Below are 25755 nucleotides of genomic sequence, written 5' to 3'. Positions count from 1 at the left end.
AGGACAACTAAGCCCATGTGCCACAACTACTGACCCCACATGCCACAACTAGAGAGAAGCCCTTGTGCCACAACAAAGTGCCCACGTGCTGTAACTAAGACAAAACCAATGCTGCCAAAAATAAATAAATAAATAAATATTTTTTAAAGAATAAAATAAACTTAACCAAAGAGGTGAAAGACCTATACTCTAAAAACTATAAATTATTGATGAAGGAAATTGAAGATGCTACAAAGAAACAAAGATATCCTGTGTTCATGGATTGGAAGAATTAATATTGTTAAAATGGCCCAAAGCAGTCTACAGATTTAATGCAATCCCTATCAAAATACCTGTGGCAATTTTCAGAGAACTAGAACAAATAATCCTAAAATTGATATAGAACCACAAAGGACCCTGAATAGCCAATTCAGTCTTGAGAAAAAAAGAACAAAGCTGGAGGTATCATGTTCCCTGACTTCAGACTATACTACAAAGATACAGTAATCAAAAGAAGTATGGTACTGGCACAAAAACAGACACATAGATCAATGGAACAGGGTAGAGAGTGCATGAATAAACACATACACTTATGGTCAATTAACCTACGACAAAAGAGACAAGAATATACAATGGAGAAAAGACAGTCTCTTCAATAAGTGGTGCTCAGAAAACTGGACAGCTGCATGTAGAAAAATGAATTTAGAATGTTTTCTCACACCATATACACAAATAAATTTAAATGGATTAAAGACCTGAATGTAAGACCAGAAACCATAAAACTCCTAGATGAAAACATAGGCAGAATACTCTTTGACATAAATGCTAGCAATGTTTTTTTGGATCTGTCTCCTAAGGCAAGGGAAACAAAAGCAAAAATTAAAAATGGGACTTAATTAAACTTGAAAGCTTTTGCACAGCAAAGGAAACCATCAACAAAATGAAAAGACAATCTACTGGACAGGAAAATATATTTGCAAATGATATGTCCGATAAGGGGTTAATATGGAAAATATATAAACAGCTCATACAACTCAACATCAAAAAAACAAGGAACCCAATCAAAAAATAGGTAGAAGACCTGAACAGACATTTTTCCAAAGAAGACATACAGATGGCCAACAGGCACATGAAAAGATGCTGAACATCACGGGAAATGCAAATCAAAACCATAATGTGATCTCACCTCACACCTGTCAGAATGGCTATCATCAAAAAGACCACAAATAACAAATATTGTCGAGGATGTGGAGAAAAGGGAATGCTTGTACACTTTCGGTAGTAAAGTGAACTGGTGCAGCCACTGTGGAAAACAGTATGGAGGTTCCTTAAAACACTAAAAATAGAGCTACCATATGATCCAGCGATTCCACTCCTGGGTATATATCCAAAGACAATGAAAACACTAACTCAAAAAGACATATGCACCCCAATGTTCATAGCAGCATTGTTTACAATAACCAAGATATGGAAGCAACCTAAGTGTCCATCAACAGATGAGTGGATAAAGAAGATGTGGTAAATATATACAATAGAATATTACTCAACCATAAAAATAATGAAATTTTGCCATTTGCAACAACATGGATGGATCTGGAAGGTATTATGCTTAGTGAAGTAAGTCAGACAAAGACAAATAATGTATGTTTTCACTTATATGTGGAATCTAAAAAATAAAACAAACTAATGAATACAACAAAACAGAAACAGACTTACAGATACAGAAAAGAAACTACTGATTATCAGCGGGGTGGGGGTGGGACAAGATAGGGGTGGAGATTAAGATGTTCAAACTACTGGGTATAAAATAAGATACAAGGATGTAATGTACAGCACAGGGAACATATCCAATATTTTATAATAACTTTAAGTTGAGTATAATCTATAAAAATACTGAATCACTATGTTGTATACCTGAAACTAATATAATATTGAAAATCAACTCTACTTCAATAAAAATAAATTAAATAAAATAGATGAGACAGAGGGCCCAATGCAACAAAATAGCAGAGCAGGTGTCTGAACACTAAAGGACCAACCCACTCAACCACCTGATTTTGTAAATTTAAGTTTTAATCAAATACAATCATGTTCTTTTATGAAGTCATGTATTGTCTATGGCTGCTTTTGTGTTGCAACAGCAGAGCTGAGTATTTGCAACAGAGAACATATTGCTACAAAGGCTAAATTATTTACTATCTGACCCTTTACAGAAAAAGTTTGTAAACCTCTGGACTACAGTGAGTAATACATATTTCAAATCATTGAGAGATATAAATAATGAAATATATTATATAGGAATAACAGGCAACCTATCTGGAAAATAAAATAAAGCATATCCTGGATATCAAAATAAATACCAAATTGATAAAAATTGTAAAGCAAAAATTAAAACAGTAACAGTGGTAGAAGAAATCACAGTATGCATTTCTATACTGTTGGGATGTGACACGCTATAAACTTGTTTGAAAGGCCAATGATCACACACACAAAAAAAAAGGAGGAGGGAGGGGGGGAAAAAAGAAGGAAGAAAAGAAGAAAGATGTAGAGGTAAAGTGAGAAATACATTTACCCCAGACATTACAGGAATAGTAGCTTTAAAGATTCAAATTATTCTTATCAAGTAATAATTTTAAATGAACTAAAATAAAAAGAATTGTAAAAGTAATTTTCATTTGAAAATAACACACAATTGAAACATATTTTTAAATGTTAAGGCTCACTAAACATGAGCCTTCCTTAACACCCCCAAACCAAGTCAATTTCCCATGTTTCATGCTCTCATGTCACATTTACACATTTTCATTATAAAAATCCTTTCAATTTTGAATTGTATATGTTACATGTTTGTCTCTGTTATTAATTTTTAGCCCATTTTTAGTAGTGGAATTTAACCAATGAAATTGCAAAATCCTACAGTGCTCATTTTGCTCAACTTTCTTTTTTACTGTGGTTAAATATACACAACATAAAATTTACCATTTTAAAACCATTTTTAAGTTTACAGTTCAATGGCATTAAGTACATTCACATTGTTGTGGAACCATCACTACCATCCATACCCAGAAGTTTTTCCTCTTCCCCAGCTGAAACTCTACACCCATTAAACAATAACTTCCCAATGCCCCCTACCCTCAACCCCTGACAATCACCACTGTACTTTGTCTCTGAATTTGACTACACTAGGTACCTCATAAGTGCTATTGCACAATATTTGCCCTTTTGTGACTGGCATATTTCACTTAGCATGATGTCTTCAAGGCTCATCCATATTGTAATATGTGTCTGAAATTCTTTCCTTTTTAAGGCTGCATGATAGTCCATTGCATGTATATACCACATTATACTTATCCATTCATCCATCAATGTGTACTGGGTTGCTTCTACTTTTTGGCTACTCTGAGTAATGCTGCTATGAACATGGGTGTACAAATATCTATTTGAGTTCCTGCTTTGAATTCTTTTGGGTATATATTCAGAAGTAGAATTGCTGGATCATATGGTAATTCTATGTTTAATGTTTTTTTTAAGAACTGCTATACGGTTTTCCACAGTGGCTGCATCATTTTACATTCCCAACCAGCAGTGCACAAGGGTTCTAATTTCTGTACTTCCTCATGAACACTTGTTATTTTGTTTTTGCTTTTATGATAGCCATCCCAAAGGGTGTCAAGTGATATCTAATTGTGGTTTTGATTTGCATTTCCCAAATGATTAATGAATGATATCAAGCATCTTTTCATGTTCTTGTTGGCCATTTGTATATCTTCTTTGGAGAAAAGTCTATTCAAGTCTTTGTCCATTTTTAAATTGGATTGTTTGAATTTTTTGTTGTTGTGACACAGGCATTCTTTACATATACTGGATATCAATCTATTATCAGATATATGATTTTCAAATATTTTCTCCCATTCCTGTGGGTTTCATTTTCACTCTGTTGATAAGAGGCCTTTGAAACACTCAAGTGTTTATTTTTGTTGTAGTACAATTTGCCTATTTTTAATTTTGTTGTTTGTGTTTTTGGTGCCTTTGCTTAACATTTTATTCCCAGTGCCTATTTCATAAGAGGCACTTGATAAATATTTATTGAATCAAAGACATAGAAAGATTGGTAGAGCCATAGATATGGATATAATTGTCTCATTATATGCAGTAGTTATGAGCTATAAAGTCCTCGTGAATATCAAGTTACTAAACACTCAGCATTCTCTTATGGGAAATGCAGGGTTAGGTTTTGCAAGCCTCTGTTTATACCATTTTCATCAATTAATCAATACATAACCTTGATTTATGTGTGTTTCTGTTTAAAGACAACTTGTTTAATATATATTGTTGATTCATTAACATTGGACTTATGGCCAAGAGCATTACAACGCATGTCTGAATGATGTTTATCTAACACACATATTTTCTCCATAAGGCACATCACAGCCTTCTTGCACTTAAGAGCACTAGACTGTACTTCAGCTCTATGCATGGGGGCCATTTTCAGCAGCAAAATCACCAAGAAAAAGCATACACACCAAAAAAAGGCACTAAATACACTGTGAAAAGAACACTTATTTATACTCTGAGAGCTGACACAAGAAGACAGAGCATCACCTTGCTTGACCTCAGCTGGGAACATGTGTGTAACGTGACTTGAATTTTTCACTACTTTTTACATGTCCCCAAATGATCACAAAAGCACTGCAGTTATTGATTTTGGGCTTACAAATAAATTTTAGCAAGTGGGCAAATTTACAAATATAGAATTCATGAATAATGAAGCTCCACTACATTTATGTAGATATATCAGCAAAGATATAGTCACAGACATATAGGTAAAGATATCAACATGTTCATACACGAAAACATAGATATATGGATATAGCCATAGCCATTCCACAGACACAGACAGATACAGATACAGACTTCAATACATATACACATATATCTACTTATCAGATTGACAAAGATTGATAGTATATAATATTGGAGCAAATGATTAATTAACAACCTCTTTCATACAATCTTGATTTGAATACAAATTACTACCAACATTAGAAAGGGAGTGTGGAAATAACTATCAAAAATTTAAAAGTGCATATACTTCACTGAAAAATCCACTTTTAGAAATCTATCCTATGAAATAATTGTAGAAGTGATCAATTTTACAAGTACAAGTATCTTCAGTCTGGCATTGTTTGTAACCATGAAAAATTAAAAATAATCAAAACAGCCCTTGAGGAGAACTGGTTAAATACATTATAGTCCATCAATACAATGGAATATTAGGCAGTTGTTAAAAATAACGATCTGCATGTGGCAACACAGAATGATGCTCGTAATATGTGTGAAATAGAAAAAGGAAATTGCATTATAGTGTGTAAATTGTGAAGTAACCTTGTCGAATCCAAATATATATGGTTGTATATATTTCACTTACATTTCAGTGTAAACATTTTATTTTATTTATGCATACAAGATAGCTGAAATGATATCAACATTGATTGTCTCTGAGTCATGGGCTGGCTTTTTGCTCTCAGATCCCTCTCCCACATCTCTCTGTCCTTTACTGCATCACAAGGAACTACATATCTTTGTGTCCCTTTCCCTCTGGCTCCCAAATAAGTTCAAGTATTTGGAGGCAATGTTGTAAGATTAGACGGTGGGAGGAGGGGAGAAGCCAGGGTCTTTCCTCCGCTTACTGTCTGCTTTGGGCCATGTCTCCAGCAGCAACAGTAGCTCCTCTGCTCCACCTCTGAAGTCTAGTGAGGCTTTTCCTTTGTGGCTCCATTTCCCACCAGGCTGACCTATTATAGTTCCAGCTTCCACTATCAGTACCTCATCTTTAATGACAATGGCCCCTCTCTTTATCCTGTCAGCCTCAGTGTGGTAGCAGTTTCTGCTTCTGCTAATGTCTAGATTGCCTTATGCTCCCTCTTTGGATCCTCAGATCCTCAGTGACCCTCCTAAGTAAGCCCTTGTATGAAATTTCCTCTGCGTAAAATACCTAGAACAATTTCTCTTTTCTGACTGGAACCTGACTGACACGGTAATTGGATGGGGAGGAGGGAAAATACTTTCAACGTTGCTTGTTTGACAAAATAACACAATACCAGGGGGAAAGGGACCATTCTAAAAATTTGCTTCCAAAAAATGAAAATCTGAGGAAACTTCACATTTTACAGTGATCACAGAGTAATAAAAGAAATTGTCTTTCAACCATAAACATTATACAGTAAATGACTACTGTAATCCATGACCCTTCACCATCCTAAATAATAAACTTTGCTTAACATTCATTATTGTTTCATTTCAAACTAGAAACAAATCAAACCTTACAGTCTTTGGCCCTGTTTGATCTGTGGCACCACGTTTTCATATGGCATGTTGTTCTGTCTCCTAATTTGGTTGATATGCTGACCTTACAGGAAAGACCTACCTAGCTATCCCTGGAGGGTCACCTCAGATTGGCCAAGATTAAAATGATGGATAATGTCCAATGTAGGTAAAGGTATGAGAATACCTGGACTTAAATACTTTAATTTGGCATCTTGCAAGATTTTCCTTAGTTATCACTACACTATAGATTCTTAGAGAGCAAGGATTATTTCTTGTTTTTCTGTAAACTCAGTTTATAGTACACTATCTTGGACTTAACTAGGTGTTCAAAAAGATATTGTCTTGGTGTGCCCTGAAGTTCACTAAGATACCATTCCACTCTTGACCAGGAAAGGGATCACATTTCTCCTCTGCTACCTCTAGGGCTTAAATAAACACCATCAAAATTAAAATGGACTAGAGTGAGGATACTCCATCCTCAGTCTCAGACACTCTTCATCACATCCTGAAATATTGAAATATCACTAGATTTCCAGGCTCAGCTTATATTCTACCTGTGTTCATGAAACACTGCTGATTACCTTGCCCAAAACTGATCTTTCTTCAGTCTAAATTATTTTTACAGAACTTATCATTATCTACTTTGGATAATTTATATACTTCTTCTCTTCCTTACTGAATTATAGGATTATTCCCAACACTTAATAAAGACAGGAATCAGGTCTAATATATTACGAGACCTCCGAAGTACAAGCACACTATTTGCTAATATAAGTTATTTGTTAGATGGAAAATGAATGAATGAATGAACAAAAGAGGCATAGATTAGTCCAGACAAAAAGAGTCCAAAGCCTGAAAGATAAGATCTGTTATGTTTAACTTAAACCTATGCAACATTTTTTTTTTACCATTAGTAAGAATTTATTTTAATATTAGCCTAAGTAAAACACAATCAGGAAAATAAATCTACAGAAACATTATATAATGCATCCCAAGTAAAATGTTTAGAATATTCAACATTTTGGGACAATATAATCGAAAATAAATCTTTATAGTGAATGGTCTATTTTTATGGATGAATTATATCTAAACTTTCTACCAGAAAACTATCAATACTTATGGATAATCTAGTTTATTTTATAGGTCTTGAGACCACTTACCATAATCAGAATTTCATAAAGTATCTATTTTGAGTTATGTGAATTTTAAAACCATATATTTAGGCCATTATACACATCAGATCAATTATTCATTTGTAAAACTAATTTTATAAGGGCATAAATTCCTCTATGATACTACAGTAAATATTTCAATACCACTGTGAGAGGGGGGGTCCTTAAAAAAATAACAGCAAGTCCTATTGGCACAAGTGCTTTTTGATTTACTCTTCCCAAACCAGTAAAGCTTTGACGTTGGGCAAGATTATTTTTGTCACTTTCTATTTATATTCTATAGGAAAACAGTGAACACAACCACTCCACTCTACTACTATTATCTTCAGGATAATAGTAGTTTCTCAAAGTACAATAGATCAACTGACTTGATAGTTAATCTTTTTAAGGTAATTACTGAGCTTTTTATTTCACAGAACACAATCCATCATTTTTGTTGGTCTTTTTTTTTAAATTTGGTTCCTTGGATTATGAAGCTAAAGATTCTGACTCAAATTTTTTTTTACAAGTTTGTTACTGTTTCATTTTTTACTCTAATATCAAATTAACTACATTTGAGGTTTCTGTCAAAGTTTTCATATTTAATTCATTTTTTTTCATGATTCCAAATCCATTTGGGTTCTAGGATAAAACGTGTGAATGCTCCCTACATATTTCTTTTACTAAAATATGAAGATTAGGGAAAAATCTAATAAATTTGTGAAATTGCATTTAGAATTTGGACCCAAATGCTAACATTCACACCATAAAATTTTCTACACATTCTACAGATGTAGGAGGCTTATTAATTCATATTATTCTACAAATATATACTCTATATTTAATTTGATTTAACCACATTCCATAAGTTGAATTTGAAGGGTGTTTTTAAAGTGTGGGGAGTTTAGTGTTTATTTTTGTAATCCAACAACTTTATCCTAAAATGCAGAAAATTTTTCTGGCTGGCCAGGAGGAAAACATTTCAGTGTTGAAAAGTCCATTGACTGTAACAGCCCAGGAAGCGTGCTGCAGGTACAGTAGAAGAGATGCCCATCTTTGTGTAGCTGCTTTGCCAATTCCAGCTGATGATTGTTCATCAACTTTTCATTTATAACCACTGTGAGCGGCTTTCTTTTTTCCAGACTCTCCAAACAGCTTCCTGCACCTGCGTGACTAATAACAAGATCTGCTTTCTGAAGGTCTTCTTTCAATGAATCCTTGTATCTGTAAACATCCAGAGTAAGTGACTCCGTACTGAGTGGTTCAGGTACCACCTTTCCTCTACCTATTTGTAGGACAAGTCGGCTGTAACGGAGGCTCTAGATTATCACGTCGTGAAAGAAATGGCCCCGCAAGAACTAGAACACCACGCAAAGACTCTGAAAAAGGTGTCGCAAACTAGGGAGGGAGAGCAAGGAACAGGGTCTGTCGTGGCCCACAGCTGGGGTTGCGCGAACCACGAGCCCTGAGAAGGCGCGCTCGGGGGACGCCGTGCCGCGCGGGGATGCTGGCCGCGAGGGTGCCTGAGGCGGAGGTAAGGCACGGCAGCCGGGGCAGGGCCGGGGCAGGGCGCCCAGCAGAACCGGCCGGGGCTTGCTGGGCAGAGCCCAACGGAGTGTGACCACCGCGCGCGGCCCCGAGCGGGCCCGGGCGCGGGAGTATGCAACATATTTTAATCAGTAACGTATTTAATCATTTTGGTAGCATGTTTTTTTTCATAATTGCATGAACTTTCACGTCTTTATAATGCTGTTAACTTTTTGAAAATATTTTTAGTATCATTATGAAAATGTCAAAAAGTGAAAATTGTTATTGCCTCCCACACCTATAATTTCTAAACATGGTTAAAATTACAATAACAGGATTTTCACTGATTTTGGATTATAGTCTCTAACAATTAAAACATAATTTCTATAATAAATGCATTTTATAACTGGAGTTGAATATTTTACAAGCATTCTTCTGTGATTTTATAGCAATGATGAAAATTTTAATTTTTTTTTGTCATTTAGAAACCCTCTGTCTGATTAACCATAAATCAACATGGGTCATTAGCCTGGAAATAAGGAGTACATCACGGATATCACTTACCTAATTCTAACCTGGTATTTCATAAGATTTCTCATGTTATTGTTAGAGGCAAGATGAAGGAACGTGGGCTGGATGAAAATACAGTTAAGTTGAATTTATAGTTGTTGAACAACCAGATCCAAGAGGTATCAATTCCTGGATTAGTCACCATGGAGAGAGATCTCTGGTGGTCTGTCCAGTGAACTCTGTTTTATCAGTGGGCTTGATGAATATATTGACAGAATTCATATTGGTTTACAGATTATGCAAAGTCCAATATAGGTAAAGACCAAAATAGTTTTTCAAATATTTTGATATGCTTGAAAAATAATTACAAACCAAAATGACAAAATTTTAACTGTACATAGGGGGAAAATACATCTTAACATTTAGGTTAAGGAGTTGCCATTGCTTTAACTGCAATGCAAGGTCATGTAGAAGGGCCTCAGGCAGAACTATATCCAAATACCTCTTTTTCCACATGCTACTGCCTTTGTGAACTTGTGAACTTAGGCAAGTGCTTAACTCTCTAAACTATTTATACAATAGGGAAAACAATTCCTGGTTGGCAAGGTTTTTAGAATAGAATTAGTAGTGTGCATGGTATGTAGTAAGCATTCACTGATGGTACTATAATTATTACTGTAATGCCAAAAATAAATCTAAACAAAACCAAAGGTAGTTAGACCCTAATTCAATGGAGGTGATGTATGCTGGCCTGAACACATCTGGAAAATTTTGCCCCATGCTAGACACTACACTTCAGAAGGAATCCTGGAGAAGATCCAGAGAAAATCTAGACTAATCCATTTACAAAAAGAACTTTTGAGGAAACTGGGTATTTCTGTCTTGAGAGGAAAGCCTAAAGAGATATGATAGCTGTCTCCAAATATTTTCAAGTATTATGTTGTGGAGGAAGTAGTATTTTTAGTCAGTGTTATTCCAAGAGGCAGAAGAAAGACCAATACTTGGAAGTTTTAAGAAAATTAATTTTGTTATGATCTGAGGACCCTCTCAACAATGACATCTGTTCACCAATGAAGCAGGCTGCTTCAACACACACCATGCTCCCCTTCTTTTAAATATCAGGGAACTTATAAATAAAATTCATTGTACAGCTGGGAGGGCATTTTTAGATGTGTTATATTACTTAAAACCTCTCATTAACCCTGTAAGTCATGTATTATCATTCTTTTCCCCATTTTTCAGATGACAGTCTATGTTTGACTTGCCCCAAATCACACTGATAATAAGCGTCAGGTCCATATTCTCAGAGTCCAAAATCTGTGCTTATTTCAGAATATAAATGTAACTGAGGGATTCATAAGCTGGATGTGAATCTGTTAAAGAAGACATCTACAGCCTTAAGAATCATGAATTAATAATCAATATATTTAAGTTTTCAGGCCACATCCAGTCTGATTCCACTCTTGTCTACAAGCAGTTCTCCCTTTATGTATACTATGTGTAGGGCATGGAACATTCATTATGTCCTTTGATTTGCACAGCAATCCTGTGAGGCAATAGGGCAGGTATTATTCATGTTTTATGTATACAGAAACCAAAATTGTGAGAAGCTAAATGATTTAACCAAGGTCACAGAGCTCAATAATGACAAAGAGGGAGAAACCAGAACTTCTGACTCTGTACATACTGTGCTTTCCACTACAATAGTCACCATAAAATTACTTAAAGATTCAAGACTTCTATAATGGACTAGGATGTGTGGATACAGATAATTGTTGCAAAAAACTGAGTAACCAACGCCCTCACCTAAAATTATTTTTGTCAGTAGATTCTTTATATACAATATACTTGACAAAATTCCAAATTTATAGAACTGCGAGGTAGTTTTTCAATTAAGTAGAAAGCTATATAAATGTCTCTTTAAATTTTATTAGATGACACAATTTATCTTATTAACATATTCAGTATTTCACAACTCTCAGTCAGGAAATGCTTCCTAATTTATGACCCCAATTCCTCCTGCTCCAGTTTCCATCACATTCCCTCATGGCCTGTCCTCTGTGGAAAAAGAAACAAACAAAAAAGCTTCTTGTACATTTCCTTTCATCTCTATAATCATCACTAAATTATTGAAATAAGGCTTCACTATGTTAAATCTTGCTTTCATATTCTGACATTGTCACCTATTGTGCTTAGATCTCTCTTTATAAAAATAGTACCTTTATTTACTCCATTCTGGCATTACCTAAAAGACAAGGTCATTTGGACCAAATTTTTAATTACTTATATACTTGTTTTCCTCAAGAATATCATAAAATAGGAATCATGTTGAAATAACTTCAGCTTCCCTGTATGATTGTGAATATTTGAGTAAGGGGTAGAGATTTTTAGAGTTTAGGTAAGAACCTTTGTTACAACTGAAAGCTACAGAGTTGCCCTTTACTTCCTAGAGTCTCAACTCAAGATGCCCCCAAAAAACAGTTAAGAACTATATTCCATTATTATGATTGTGTAACAAATCACCCCAGAGCATGGTGGGGTAAAACGACCATATATTATGCTTAAAATTTTATGGGTCAGGAATTTGGATAGAGAACAAGAGGGAGAGCTTGTCTTTGCTCTACAGTGTGGAGCTGGAAGACCCAAAATTTGGGGGCTGGTATCATCTGAAGGCTCATTACTCAAAGATCTGGTGTTGATGCTGTTGGTTGGGAGCCTCAGTTATTCTCCATTTGGGATCTCCAAGTGGTCTCTCCATCCACATGGCTAGTTTGTGCTTTCTTACATCATGGAGGCTGAGAACCAAAGATAAACTTCCCAAGAGTGAGAGAGAGCCAGTATGAGCTATAATATTTTCTGACCCAGCCTTGGAAGTTCCACAGTATTACTTTTACCATATTCTATTGGTTGGAGCAGTTACCAGCCCCAGATTTGTGGAGAAGGAATATTTATGTTTCCACCTCTTCAGATGGAATGTTGGTCACATTGTTAGCAGAGCATATGGAAAGTATGTATATAGACATGCAGCCATATATAGAAAGTATCATCTGCCACTGTGAACCCTCTGTCCATAACATTCTACATCCCACCCACATGCAATATACATTCATATCTTGTCAAAAGATGTCCCATGACAGAACCAAGCTCAAGGTCCCATGACAGAACCAAGCTCAAGGTCCAGAATCTCATTATCTAGATCAGGTTCAGGTATAGATGAGACTCTTCAGGTATGGTTCCTTAAGTACAGGTATGGTTCCTTAAGTACAGATCCTCTAGTACTGTTTCTCTCAGTTTGAGGACCTATAAACCAAAACCAATTTGTCTGCCCCCCATACACCCAATATGCAATGGGTGGACAAGTTGAGGACAGTCACTATAGACCCTTCAGTTCAAAAATAGGAGAAGGTGGAGGCACACTGGAGTCACAGGTCCATAGCAATTCTGAAATCCAGCCAAGCACATGTTGCTAGTTCCTCAGGTCTCAGTCCTACTGCCCGGGATATGGTTCTTGGCTCTGCCTTCTAAGTTCTTGGTTCCACCCCCTGAGTCATTCTTCCTTTTCTATGTAAAGAAGTACCCTGTGTCTGCAGCTTGGTAGTTTTTGCAGCTTGTTTCCTACCTGCAGATATTTGGAGATCCAATAGTCTTCTTTTCATTGAGTACTTTCTCTGTCCCTTTCAGTCCAAAGTGATATAATTTTTAAAAAACTGTACATTTCCTGTGAATCAATTTATGATCTTCCCAACAAAACCATACTCATAAATCTCTTCAAGATAAGACATCTCTACATTGGAGAGGAACAATGCCCTAAAGATTGTTAGACTCTTAGTCCTATTGTTTGACAGAGAGATAGAATGGTCCTCCAAGACACCACCTTAGATCTTTCTGAGCTCTTAACAAAGTGTCTTATAGTCTCCTCTTGCATATACTCAGCTCTGAAACCTTTTCTTAATTTGAGAATATTGGAGTGAGAAACTTTTTTTCAAACTTAATAATTACTGCTCTTTTACATTTATATTTAATAGTACTTCCTGTGTAGTTTATCTCTTATATTTTACTATAAGCATCAAAAGGAAGCCAAGTGGCAACTTCAACATTCTGTCTGGAAATCTCTTTAGCTACATCATCCAACTCACTAGCTGCATTTTTTACTTTCCATGTTACCATGGGTGATGGCGCAAAGTTTTCTACCACTATATAACAAGGAGTAACAAGGATCATTGTTAGAAGAAAGAAACCTCTTTCCTCTAATTTCTAGCAACATTTTCCTCACTGTCCCTTAAGGTCTCATTGGCAGCCTCCCTTAGGGCCTTAACAATCTCTTCAAAGCTCTTCCAACTTCTGCCTGTCTTCTTATTCCAAATCCACTGCCACATTTTAGGTTTTTGTTATATTGGCACCCCACTTCCACGTACCAAACCCTGTTGCAATTATTTAATGGTAGAATACAAATTATTCCAAAACTTAGTGGTATAAAACACTCATTGATTATGCCACAGTTTCTGTAGATAAAGAATTTGGTCAGGGCTCTAACAGGCATTTCTTTCACGGGGTTTCTCAGGCAGCTGCAGTTAGATACTGGCTAGGGTTGCTGTCACCTGAAGGTTCAGCCAAAACTGGAAGGCCCACTTCTAAGATGGCTGACTCAGTCCCATGGCTGGCAGTTTGGAAGGAGGCCCCAGTTCTTCTCCACACACCTCTCCATGGGCCTCCTTGGGTGTTATCACAGTATGGCAGCTGGCTTTCCCCAGAGCAAGGGGTCCAAGAGGCCAAATCAGAAGCTGCAATGTCTCTTATTACCTAACCTTGAAACCAGCATCATTATTTCCATTATTGTCCTGATTCAGTGTGGGAGGAGACTACATAAGGGCCTGAATACCAGGAGGTACGAGTCACTGGAGATCCTCTTGGAGGTTGGCTACCACAAATCAAAAGTGATAAATAAACATTAAATGTGATCCTCTGCAGCCTCTAACATACTAAGACATATCTTTGGATTATTTGCATCAATCAATAGGCTGTCTCCCTCCCGACTCCACTTCCCTTGGGCCCTCTTTACTGACTCACATTTCCCTATCTTCTCAAATCTGCTCTAACACCTAATCTTACAACTAATATTAATGTATAGACAGAATTGAGAATCATTGTTCTAAACCACTGTTTCTCATAATTACTCAACTGTCTCATGAAATTGCAGATTCTGATTCAGTAGATCTGGGATATGGCTAAAATTCTACATTTCTAAAAATCTCCCAGTTAATGTGGACGTTGCTTGTCACAGACCATATTTTTGTGTTGCAAGACATTAGATTGGTGGTTCACTACCTTTGCTGCATCTTTGAATCACCTTGGGGGTTTTAAAAAATACTGATGTCTTGGAGTCCCACCTCCAGATCTCCAGAGATCCTGATTTAACTGCTCTGCAGTTAAGGCCAGGCATCAGGATTTCTTAAATCTTCCCATGTGATTGTAGTATGAAAGCAAGGTTGAAAATCACTACTCCAGTCTAAAATTAGGTCAGGCATTTGAGGAGAAGCAGAAGAATACTGGTTAATAAGAGTCCCCGGAAACCAAGAACTGATTATGGTGGTATGTCCTAAAAGGGTAAAAAACTTCCACCCAGGAAGACTCAGGTCCCCTGAGATGAGTTCTGTTCATGTTCCCAGAGAAACAACAGAGCTGAGCCATTGGAATATACTAGCTCTTCCTCTAGTCAGCATCCATTGATGACTTTGTCTGGTTAGTATTCTATACGGTGCCAGAGGGCTTCAAGACTTCTTTCATCCTAAGGCTTTGCCTGGTCCCTCTCTAATCACCCTGAGTGGTAACACCCTCCCATACTCCAAATAAGGTCTGAGAATATCTGAGAGCAAAAGAAAGGGATAAGACCTAGAATATTTTCTGCAATGGAAAGGGTCAAACTTAACAAGAACAAGATTTCCTGGAGGCCTGAACCAAGATGGCAGAGTAGAAGGACGTGCTCTCACTCCCTCTTGCGAGAACACCAGAATCACAACTAGCTGCTGGACAATCATCAACAGGAAGACGCTGGAACTCACCAAAAAAGATACCCCACATCCAAAGACAAAGGAGAAGCCACAATGAGAGGATAGGAGGGGTGCAATCACAGCAAAATCAAATCCCATAACTGCTGGGTGGGTGACTCACAGACTGGAGAACACTTATACCACAGAAGTCCACCCACTGGAGTGAAGGTTCTGAGCCCCATGTCAGGCTTCCCAACCTGGGGGTCCGGCAACAGGAGGAGGAATTCCTAGAGAATCAGACTTTGAAGCCTAGTGGGATTTGATTGCAGGACTTCAACAGGACTGGGGGAAACAGAGACTCCACTCTTGCAGGGCAGACACAAAGTAGTGTGTGCATCAGGACCCAGGGGAAGGAGCAGTGAACCCAGGGGAGACTGAACCAGACCTACCTGCTAGTGTTGGGAGGGTCTCCTGCAGAGGCAGGAAGTGGCTGTGGCTCACCATGGGGAAGAGGACACTGGAAGCAGAAGTTCTGGGAAGTACTCCTTGGAGTGAGCCCTCCCAGAGTCTGACATTAGCCCCACCAAAGAGCCCAGGTAGGCTCCAGTGTTGGGTTGCCTCAAGCAAAACAACCAACAGGGAAGGAACCCAGCCCCACCCATCAGCAGTCAAGCGGATTAAAGTTTTACTGAGCTCTGCTCACCAGAGCAGCCCCCAGCTCTACCCACCACCAGTCACTCCCATCAGAAAACCTGCACAAGCCTCTTAGATAGCCTCATCTACCAGAGGGCAGACAGCAGAAGCAAGAAGAACCACAATCCTGCAGCCTGTGGAACAAAAACCACATTCACAGAAAGACAGACAAGATGAAAAGGCAGAGGGCTATGTACCAGATGAAGGAACAAGATAAAACCCCAGAAAAACAACTAAATGAAGTGGAGATAGGCAACCTTCCAGAAAAAGAAATCAGAATAATGATAGTGAAGATGATCCAGGACCTCGGAAAAACAATGGAGGTAAAGATCGAGAAGATGCAAGAAATGTTTAACAAAGACCTAGAAGAATTAAAGAACAAACAAATAGAGATGAACAATACAATAACTGAAATGAAAACTACACTAGAAGGAATCAATAGCAGAATAACTGAGGCAGAAGAACGGATAAGTGACCTGGAAGACAGAATGGTGGAATTCACTGCTGTGGAACAGAATAAAGAAAAAAGAATGAAAAGAAATGAAGACAGCCTAGGAGACCTCTGGGACAACATTAAACTCAACAACATTCACATTATAGGGGTCCCAGAAGGAGAAGAGAGAAAGGACCCGAGAAACTATTTGAAGAGATTATAGTCAAAAACTTCCCTAACATGGGAAAGGAAATAGCCACCCAAGTCCAGGAAGCGCAGTGAGTCCCATACAGGATAAACCCAAGGAGAAACACACTGAGACACATAGTAATCAAATTGGCAAAAATTAAAGACAAAGACAAATTATTGAAAGCAGCAAGGGAAAAACAACAAATAACATACAAGGGAACTCCCATAAGGTTAACAGCTGATTTCTCAGCAGAAACTCTACAAGCCAGAAAGGAGTGGCATGATATACTTAAAGTGATGAAAGGGAAGAACCTACAACCAAGATTACTCTACCCAGCAAAGATCTCATTCAGATTCGATGGAGAAATCAAAAGCTTTACAGACAAGCAAAAGCTAAGAGAATTCAGCACCACCAAACCAGCTCTACAACAAATGTTAAAGGAACTTTCTAAGTGGGAAACACAATAGAAGGAAAGAACCTACAAAAACAAACCCAAAACAATTAAGAAAATGGTCATAGGAACATACATATCGATAATTACCTTAAACATGAGGGATGAAATGCTCCAACCAAAAGACACAGGCTTGCTGAATAGATACAAAAACAAGACCCATATATATGCTGTCTACAAGAGACCCACTTCAGACCTAGGGACACATACAGACTGAAAGTGAGGGGATGGAAAAAGATATTCCATGCAAATGGAAATCAAAAGAAACGTGGAGTAGCAATACTAATATCAGATAAAATAGACTTTAAAATAAAGAATGTTACAAGAGACAAGGAAAGACACTACATAATGATCAAGAGATTAATCCAAGAAGAAGATGTAACAATTATAAATAGATATGCACCCAACATAGGAACACCTCAATACATAAGGCAACTGCTAACAGCTGTAAAAGAGGAAATTGACAGTAACACAATCACAGTGGGGGACTTTAACACCTCACTTACACCAATGGACAGATCATCCAAAATGAAAATAAATAAGGAAACAGAAGCTTTAAATTACACAATAGACCAGGTAGATTTAATTGATATTTATAGGACATTCCATCCAAAAACAGCAGATTACACTTTCTTCTCAAGTGCACACAGAACATTCTCCAAGATAGATCACATCTTGGGTCACAAATCAAGCCTCAGTAAATTTAAGAAAATTGAAATCATATCAAGCATCTTTTCTGACCACAACACTAAGGGATTAGAAATGAATTACAGGGGAATAAACATGAAAAACACAAACACACGGAGGCTAAACAGTACGTTACTAAATAACCAAGAGATCACTGAAGAAATCAAAGAAGAAATAAAAAAATACCTAGAGACAAATGACAATGAAAACACGATGATCCAAAACCTATGGGATGCAGCAAAAGCAGTTCTAAGAGGGAAGTTTATAGCTATACAAGCCTACCTCAAGAAACAAGAAAAATCTCAAATAAATAATCTAACCTTACACCTAAAGGAGCTAGAGAAAGAAGAACAAACAAAACCCAAATTTAGCAGAAGGAAAGAAATCATAAAGATCAGAGAGAAATAACTGAAATGGAAACAAAGAAAACAATAGCAAATATCAATAAAACTAAAAGTTGGTTCTTTGAGAAGATAAACAAAATTGATATACCATTAGCCAGACTCATCAAGAAAAAGAGGGAGAGGACTCAAATCAATAAAATTAGAAATGAAAAAGGAGAAGTTACAACAGACACCCCAGAAATACAAAGTATCCTAAGGGACTACTACAGGCAACTCCCTGCCAATAAAATGGACAACCTGGAAGAAATCGGCAAATTCTTAGAAAGGTATAACCTTCCATGACTGAACCAGGAAGAAATAGAATATATGAACAGACCAATCACAAGTAATAAAATTGAAACTGTGATTAAAAATCTTCCAACAGGGCTTTCCTGGTGGCACAGTGGTTGAGAGTCCGCCTGCCGATGAAGGGGACACGGGTTCGTGCCCTGGTCCAGGAAGATCCCACATGCCATGGAGCAGCTAGGCCCATGAGCCATGGTCACTGAGCCTGCACGTCTGGAGCCTGTGCTCCGCAACAGGAGAGGGCACAGCAGCGAGAAGCCCACGTACCGCAAAAAAAAAAAAATCTTCCAACAAACAAAAGTCCAGGACCAGATTGTTTCACAGGTGAATTCTATCAAACATTTAGAGAAGAGCTAACACCCATCCTTCTCAAACTCTTCCAAAAAATTGCAGAGAAAGGAACACTCCCAAACTCATTCTATAAGGCCACCATCACCCTGATACCAAAACCAGACAAAGATACTACAAAAAAAGAAAATTACAGACCAATAGCACTGATGAATATAGATGCAAAAATCCTCAACCAAATACTAGCAAACAGAATCCAACAACACATTAAAAGGATCATACACCATGATCAAGTGGGATTTATCCCAGGGATGCAAGGATTCTTCAATATACGCAAATCAATCAGTGTGATACACCATATTAACAAATTGAAGAATAAAAGCCATATGATCATCTCAATAGATGCAGAAAAAGCTTTTGACAAAATTCAACACCAATTTGTGATAAAAACTCTCCAGAAAGTAGGCATAGAGGGAACCTACCTGAACATAATAAAGGCCATATACAACAAACCCACAGCAGACATCATTCTTAATGGTGAAAAACTGAAAGCACTTCCTCTAAGATCAGGAACAAGAAAAGGATGTCCACTCTCACCACTATTATTCAACACAGTTTTGGAAGTCCTAGCCTCAGCAATCAGAGAAGAAAAAGAAATAAAAGGAATACAAATTGGAAAAGAAGAAGCAAAGCTGTCATTGTTTGCAGATGACATAATACTATACATAGAGAATCCTAAAGATGCCACCAGAAAACTACTAAAGCTAATCAATGAATCTGGTAAAGTTGCAGGATACAAAATTAACGCACAGAAATCTCTTGCATTCCTATACACTAATGATGAACAATCTGAAAGAGAAATTAAGGAAACACTCTCATTTACCATTGTAACAAAAAGAATAAAATACCTAGGAATAAACCTACCTAGGGAGACAAAACACCTGTATGCAGAAAACTATAAGACATTGATGAAAGAAATTAAAGATGATACCAACAGATGGAGAGATATACCATGTTCTTGGATTGGAAGAATCAATATTGTGAAAATGACTATACTACCCAAAGCAATCTACAGATTCAATGCAATCCATATCAAATTACCAATGGGATTTTTTACAGAACTATAACAAAAAATCTTAAAATCTGTAATGGAGACACAAAAGACCCCAAATAGCCAAAGCAGTCTTGAGGGAAATAAACAGAGCTGGAGGAATCAGACTCCCTGACTTCAGACTATACTACAAAGCTAATCAACACAATATGGTACTGGCACAAAAACAGAAACATAGATCAATGGAACAAGATAGAAAGCCCAGAGATAAACCCACGCACCTATGGTCAACTAATCTATGACAAAGGAGGCAAGGATATACAATGGAGAAAAGACAGTCTCTTCAATAAGTGGTGCTGGGAAAACTGGACAGCTACATGTAAAAGAATGAAGTTAGAACACTCCCTAACACCATAGACAACCCAATCCAAAAATAGGCAGAAGACCTAAATAGACATTTCTCCAAAGACGACATACAGATGGCCAAAAGCACATGAAAAGCTGCTCAACATCACTAATTATTAGAGAAATACAAACCAAACTACAGTGAGGTATCACCTCACACCAGTTAGAATGGGCTTCATCAGAGAATCTACAAACAACAAATGCTGGAGAGGGTGTGGAGAAAATGGAACCCTCTTGCACTGTTGGTGGGAATGTAAACTGATACAGCCACTATGGAAAACAGTATGGAGATTCCTTAAAAAACTAAACCTAGAATTACCATATGATCCAGCAATCCCACTACTGGGCATATACCCAGAGAAAACCACAATTCAAAAAGACACATGTACCCCAATGTTCATTGCAGCACTATTTACAATAGCCAGGTCATGGAAGCAACCTAAATGCCCATCGACAGACGAATGGATGAAGAAAATGTGGTACATATATACAATGGAATATTATTCAGCCATAAAAAGGAATGAAATTGAGTCATTTGTAGAGACGTGCATGGATCTAGAGACTGTCATACAGAGTGAAGTAAGTCAGAAAGAGAAAAACAAATATCGTATATTAACGCATATATGTGGAACCTAGAAAAATGGTACAGATGAACTGGTTTGCAGGGCATAAATTGAGACACATATGTAGAGAACAAACGTATGGACACCAAGGGGGGAAAGCCACGGGGGCGTGGGGGTATGATGAATTGGGTGATTGGGACTGACATGTATACACTGATGTGTATAAAACTGATGACTAATAAGAACCTGCTGTATAAAAAGAAATGTGATCAAATGTATTCTATTGGAAAGAAGCAAAAATAGACCATATTTACTGTCTAAATTATATAATAATTTAATGATATTTAGCATCTATTGCAGATGTATTTATTATTACAGATTGTATTTGCTTTATCAATGTCTTCTCTTTGGTAATGAAAGTAAAACAAAGTAAAATAAAATCTGAAAAAAAAAAAAGATTTCCTGAACTGGTTACTTGCTATGTACTGGTACCATGCTATGCTAATTTTTTATATGCATTATCTCATTTATTTCTCACCAAAATACTGTAAGATATGGGTTATCCCATTTTACTGATAAGGAAATTGAAATTCAGGTAGGTTACTAACAGGACCAAATTGCCTGGCTCCAAAGTGGTAAAATCGTTATTTCTGTTTGATATGAGAATCTAGTTTCTTAACTTCTGTTATAATGTGTCTTCCTATTATTTAAGTAAATATTTGTTTGGTAGCTCTAAGTAAAGATAGATGAATTTTATATTCAACATGAAAACTACACAAACTTGACTAATAGGATGCAATGTTGATTCATAGACAAATGTCTAAGACAATTTTCCAGGTTCTATCTTGAGAACTGTGTAGGTGGTGGTTTTTGTTAAATGAAATTTAAGTTGAAGAAAAGGTTCAAGCTAGGAAGAGAAGCATTTTCATCTCTTAGGCCTTGAGTTTGAGGTGCTAACTTGTCATACGCAGTGGAAGATATCTACCAGTCAATAGCATACTTAGCCCCAGATCTCAGAAGTAAAATAAATGGGAGTTATTGGCTTATATATTGTGGTCGAAAATAAGACATGGATGAATATCCTGGGAGACACTACCTGGCCCAAAAAACTAAGTGGTCCTCAGATAGAATGCAAACCAGGTCTTCCAAACCTAAAGGCAAGCACGAAAAGAGGAATCAGCCAATTGACAGACACCATAATTCAAAGAAAAAACAGGGTGTGGTGACATGGGAGCAGAAAGAGTATACATGTGTTTGAAAATGGAGTGAACTCTGCAGATAACTGTACCGTATCCAGGTAAGGTAAAGGATGGAGAGGGTTTGACTTTTGAGAAGAAGGTTTCAGTTTAAATGTGGGGGACACAAATATTATAAGCACTCCAGAAAGTTATACCTGGGCCCCTTGCAATATGTCCCCCAGATTTGAGCTAGAGATTATTAATACCCATATTACAGAGCATGAAACATGCACAGTGATGAAGTGCTTGACACACATTCACACATCTAGGACATAGCAAAGTCTGGATATGAACTCAGATCTGTCTGGTTCTAAGATACTTGCTGCTTTTTGTAGGGTTTTTTTTTTCTGAGATAAAATTCACATAACACAAAAGTCCCCATTTAAACTATTTTTATGTGTACTATTTAGTGGGTTTTAGTATATTCACAATGTTGGGCAACCATCACCACTAACTCGAGAACATTTTCATCACCGGAGAGAAACCCTGCACTCGTTAAGTAATTACTCCCCTTATCTCTTCACCCCAGCCACTGCAAGCATGAATCTGTTTTCTGTCTCTATGGATTTTCCTATTCTGGGTATTTTATATAAATTGTGTCATACAATATGTGACCTTTTATGTCTGGCTTCTTTCATGTAGCATCACATTTTCCAGGTTCATCTATGTTGCAGCATGTGTCAGTACTTCGTTCCTTTTTATGGCTGAACAATACTCCATTGTATGGATATATATTTTGTTTATCCATTCATTAATTGATGGACATTGGGTTGTTTCTGCTTTTAGCTACTGTGAATATGCTGCTACGAACATTTGTGTACACAGTTCTGTGTGAACATTTGTTTTCAATCCCCTTGGGTATATACCTAGAAGTTGAATTCCTGGGTCATATGGTGCTAGCTCTATGTTTAACTTTTTGAGGAACTGCAAGAATGTTTTCCAAAGTGGCTGCACTATTGCATCCCACCAGCAATAAATGAGAAATTCAATTTCTCCACATCCTTGCCAACACCTATTTTCCATTGTTAAGGCTATAGTCATCCTAGTGGGTGTGAAGTGGTATTTCATTATGTTTTTTGTTTGCATTTCCCTAATGACTAACAATGTTGAGCATCTTTTCAGGTGCTTATTGGCCATTTGTATATGTGCTTGGAGAAATGTCTATTCAAACCCCATGTCTGTTTGAAGTACACTGATTTTTTTAAAACCACATTCTTGCTTTCTGGCACAATGAAATGTCCCAGTTTCACTTTATACTTCACCTCCCCCAGAGTGAGAATCAAGAATTTTTCCAAGTTGCCTTAGTTCCTTTTTGGAGGAAAAGTTATTCAGAAATAACAAGGCATGTTCAATATTACTAGAATGACGTTGCTTCTAAACCTCTTCAATGAGCAGAGTTACAAAATCTGTTAAACCATTGTTCAGTCTGATACCTTCTATTCAAATGTAATAACACAGGTTTTTCCTCCCTTCCCTCTACTTCATATTTGTATCATTCTTCTTTTTCCCACAGTGATATCCCTGGTTCCCAATAACTTCTATATGTTTACTCACTTGCTCTGTCCTACAATATATACAAAATAGTTGCAGATTTACTATACTAATTTCATTATTAATAATAAACATATTAAGTTCAAGAATATAGAGCACTGAGTTTGTACAATTAGAGTCCTTAATCAAAAGTTACTTCAAAAAAAAAGAGTTACTTCAAATAATTATTTTTTCCCAGTGTGGTTGTGTTATCAATTTTACATAGATATATTCTTATTCTTTAGTTTGGATTCAAATTTAGTGTTCGTCTCTTTATAGTCCTTTAAAATTTTTTAATTTCACTTTTTGTATTGAAGTTTTTTTTATTTTAAAAATAGGCTCTGCAGGGCTTCCCTGGTGGCGCAGTGGTTGAGAGTCCGCCTGCCGATGCAGGGGACACGGGTTCGTGCCCCGGTCTGGGAAGATCCCACATGCCGCGGAGCGGCTGGGCCCGTGAGCCACGGCTGCTGAGCCTGCGTGTCCGGAGCCTGTGCTCCACAACGGGAGAGGCCACAACAGTGAGAGGCCCGCGTACTGCAAGAAAAGAAAAAAAAAAAAGGCTCTCCAACAATATTGACAATGACCAAAACAGGAAATCAAAAAATGATGAAAAACGTCTCCCCAGTTTAGACTGGGTAACGTAAGAGGTGTCATGCACCACTCAGGAAACACAAAATGCCACATCCACTTGGTGGGTTGGTATGTCCTACTTAAAATTACAGAAACCTTGAATTGTAAACCTGCCAGTTAGTAAATTTTAAGGTTTACATATACTGTTTTCAAAAATATATATGTATATATACATATACATATTTGTATATATACATATATATATTTGTATATATAAAAATATCACTATTTATGCTGCTTATTGGAATCACCTCTGGAATTTTAGAAAACACTGATATCTTGGAGTTCCATTTTCAAATATCCCAGTGTAACTGTTCTGCAGTAAACCCCAGGCATCAGGATTTCTTAAATCTCCCCAGGTGACTATAGTTATTGAAGCAAGGTTGAAAATCACTGCTTTAGTCGAAAATTAGGTCAGGAATTTGAGGAGCACTCCTAGTTAATAAGAGTCCCCAGAAACCAGGAGCTTAGTGTGGTGCCATGCCCTAAAAAGGTCACAAACTCTGCCCAGGAAGATTCAGGTCTCCTGAGATGAGTTCTGTTCATGTCCCCAGGGAAACAGTAAAGCTAAGTCATTAGAATATACTAGCTGTTCCTCTAGTCAGCATCCATTGACAACTTTGCATGGTCAATACCCTGCGCCTTTGCTTGCCGCTTTTTGGCTGCACAAAGATACTACCAAAAATTTGAAATGACCAAATCCTTTTACAAAGGTCAGGTTAATGTCTTAGGCCAAATATCACCTAATCCCTATAAGCAGAAGGGAGACAAAATAAAGCTTTAGTAACCTTTGTTGTAGGACCAGCAATGTTAAGAGGCTCTGTCAGTCACATACATAAGTGACATTAGGCAGCAGACCAATATGTAAAAATCAGGAATATGCAATATAAATTGAAAAACAAGTTTTCATACTCAGAACTCTTCTTATTAGCAAGAAACACATGGAACATTTTCTTATTCAAGTGGAAATAGATGCCATATAACCAGAATAAATTAGGTGGGTAAGCAATTCTTTTTTTTTTTTTTTTTTTTGCGGTACGTGGGCCTCTCACTGTTGTGGCCTCTCCTCTCCCGCTGTGGAGCACAGGCTCCGGACGCGCAGGCTCAGCGGCCATGGCTCACGTGCCTAGCTGCTCCACGGCATGTGGAGTCTTCCCGGACCGGGACACGAACCCGTGTCCCCTGCATCGGCAGGCGGACTAACCATTGTGCCACCAGGGAAGTCCAGCAATTTTTATGTTAATAACAATGTGACTTAAAAAGAATGTTCTCTGGATGCAAACATTTTAAAATAATGAGCGCATGCTAACAATCTGCATTAGGAACCTATATTTTTATCTACAGAATACATTTTGCTTTCACAAATTTACCTGTTTTAATTAATTTACTATTATTTCTGCCCTATTTTATTTTATGGAACTGAAAG

At 37.2% G+C, this 25755-nt stretch overlaps 1 protein-coding gene across 1 annotated transcript; it reads right to left on the bottom strand.

The window, feature by feature from the left end:
• Positions 1-8365: 8365 nt before the first annotated feature.
• On the bottom strand, positions 8366-8779 carry LOC137216941 (UDP-N-acetylglucosamine transferase subunit ALG13-like). Its single transcript, XM_067723067.1, has one exon. The coding sequence runs from the start codon at positions 8552-8554 to the stop codon at positions 8396-8398; it is 159 nt and encodes a 52-aa protein (XP_067579168.1). The 5' UTR covers positions 8555-8779; the 3' UTR covers positions 8366-8395.
• Between the last annotated feature and the right edge of the window lie 16976 nt (positions 8780-25755).

This window comes from Pseudorca crassidens, chromosome X (assembly GCF_039906515.1).
Source record: "Pseudorca crassidens isolate mPseCra1 chromosome X, mPseCra1.hap1, whole genome shotgun sequence".
Taxonomy (NCBI): Eukaryota; Metazoa; Chordata; class Mammalia; order Artiodactyla; family Delphinidae; genus Pseudorca; species Pseudorca crassidens.
The sequence above is the reverse complement of the archived record's forward strand: the minus strand, read 5'-3'. Positions and strand labels throughout refer to the sequence as shown.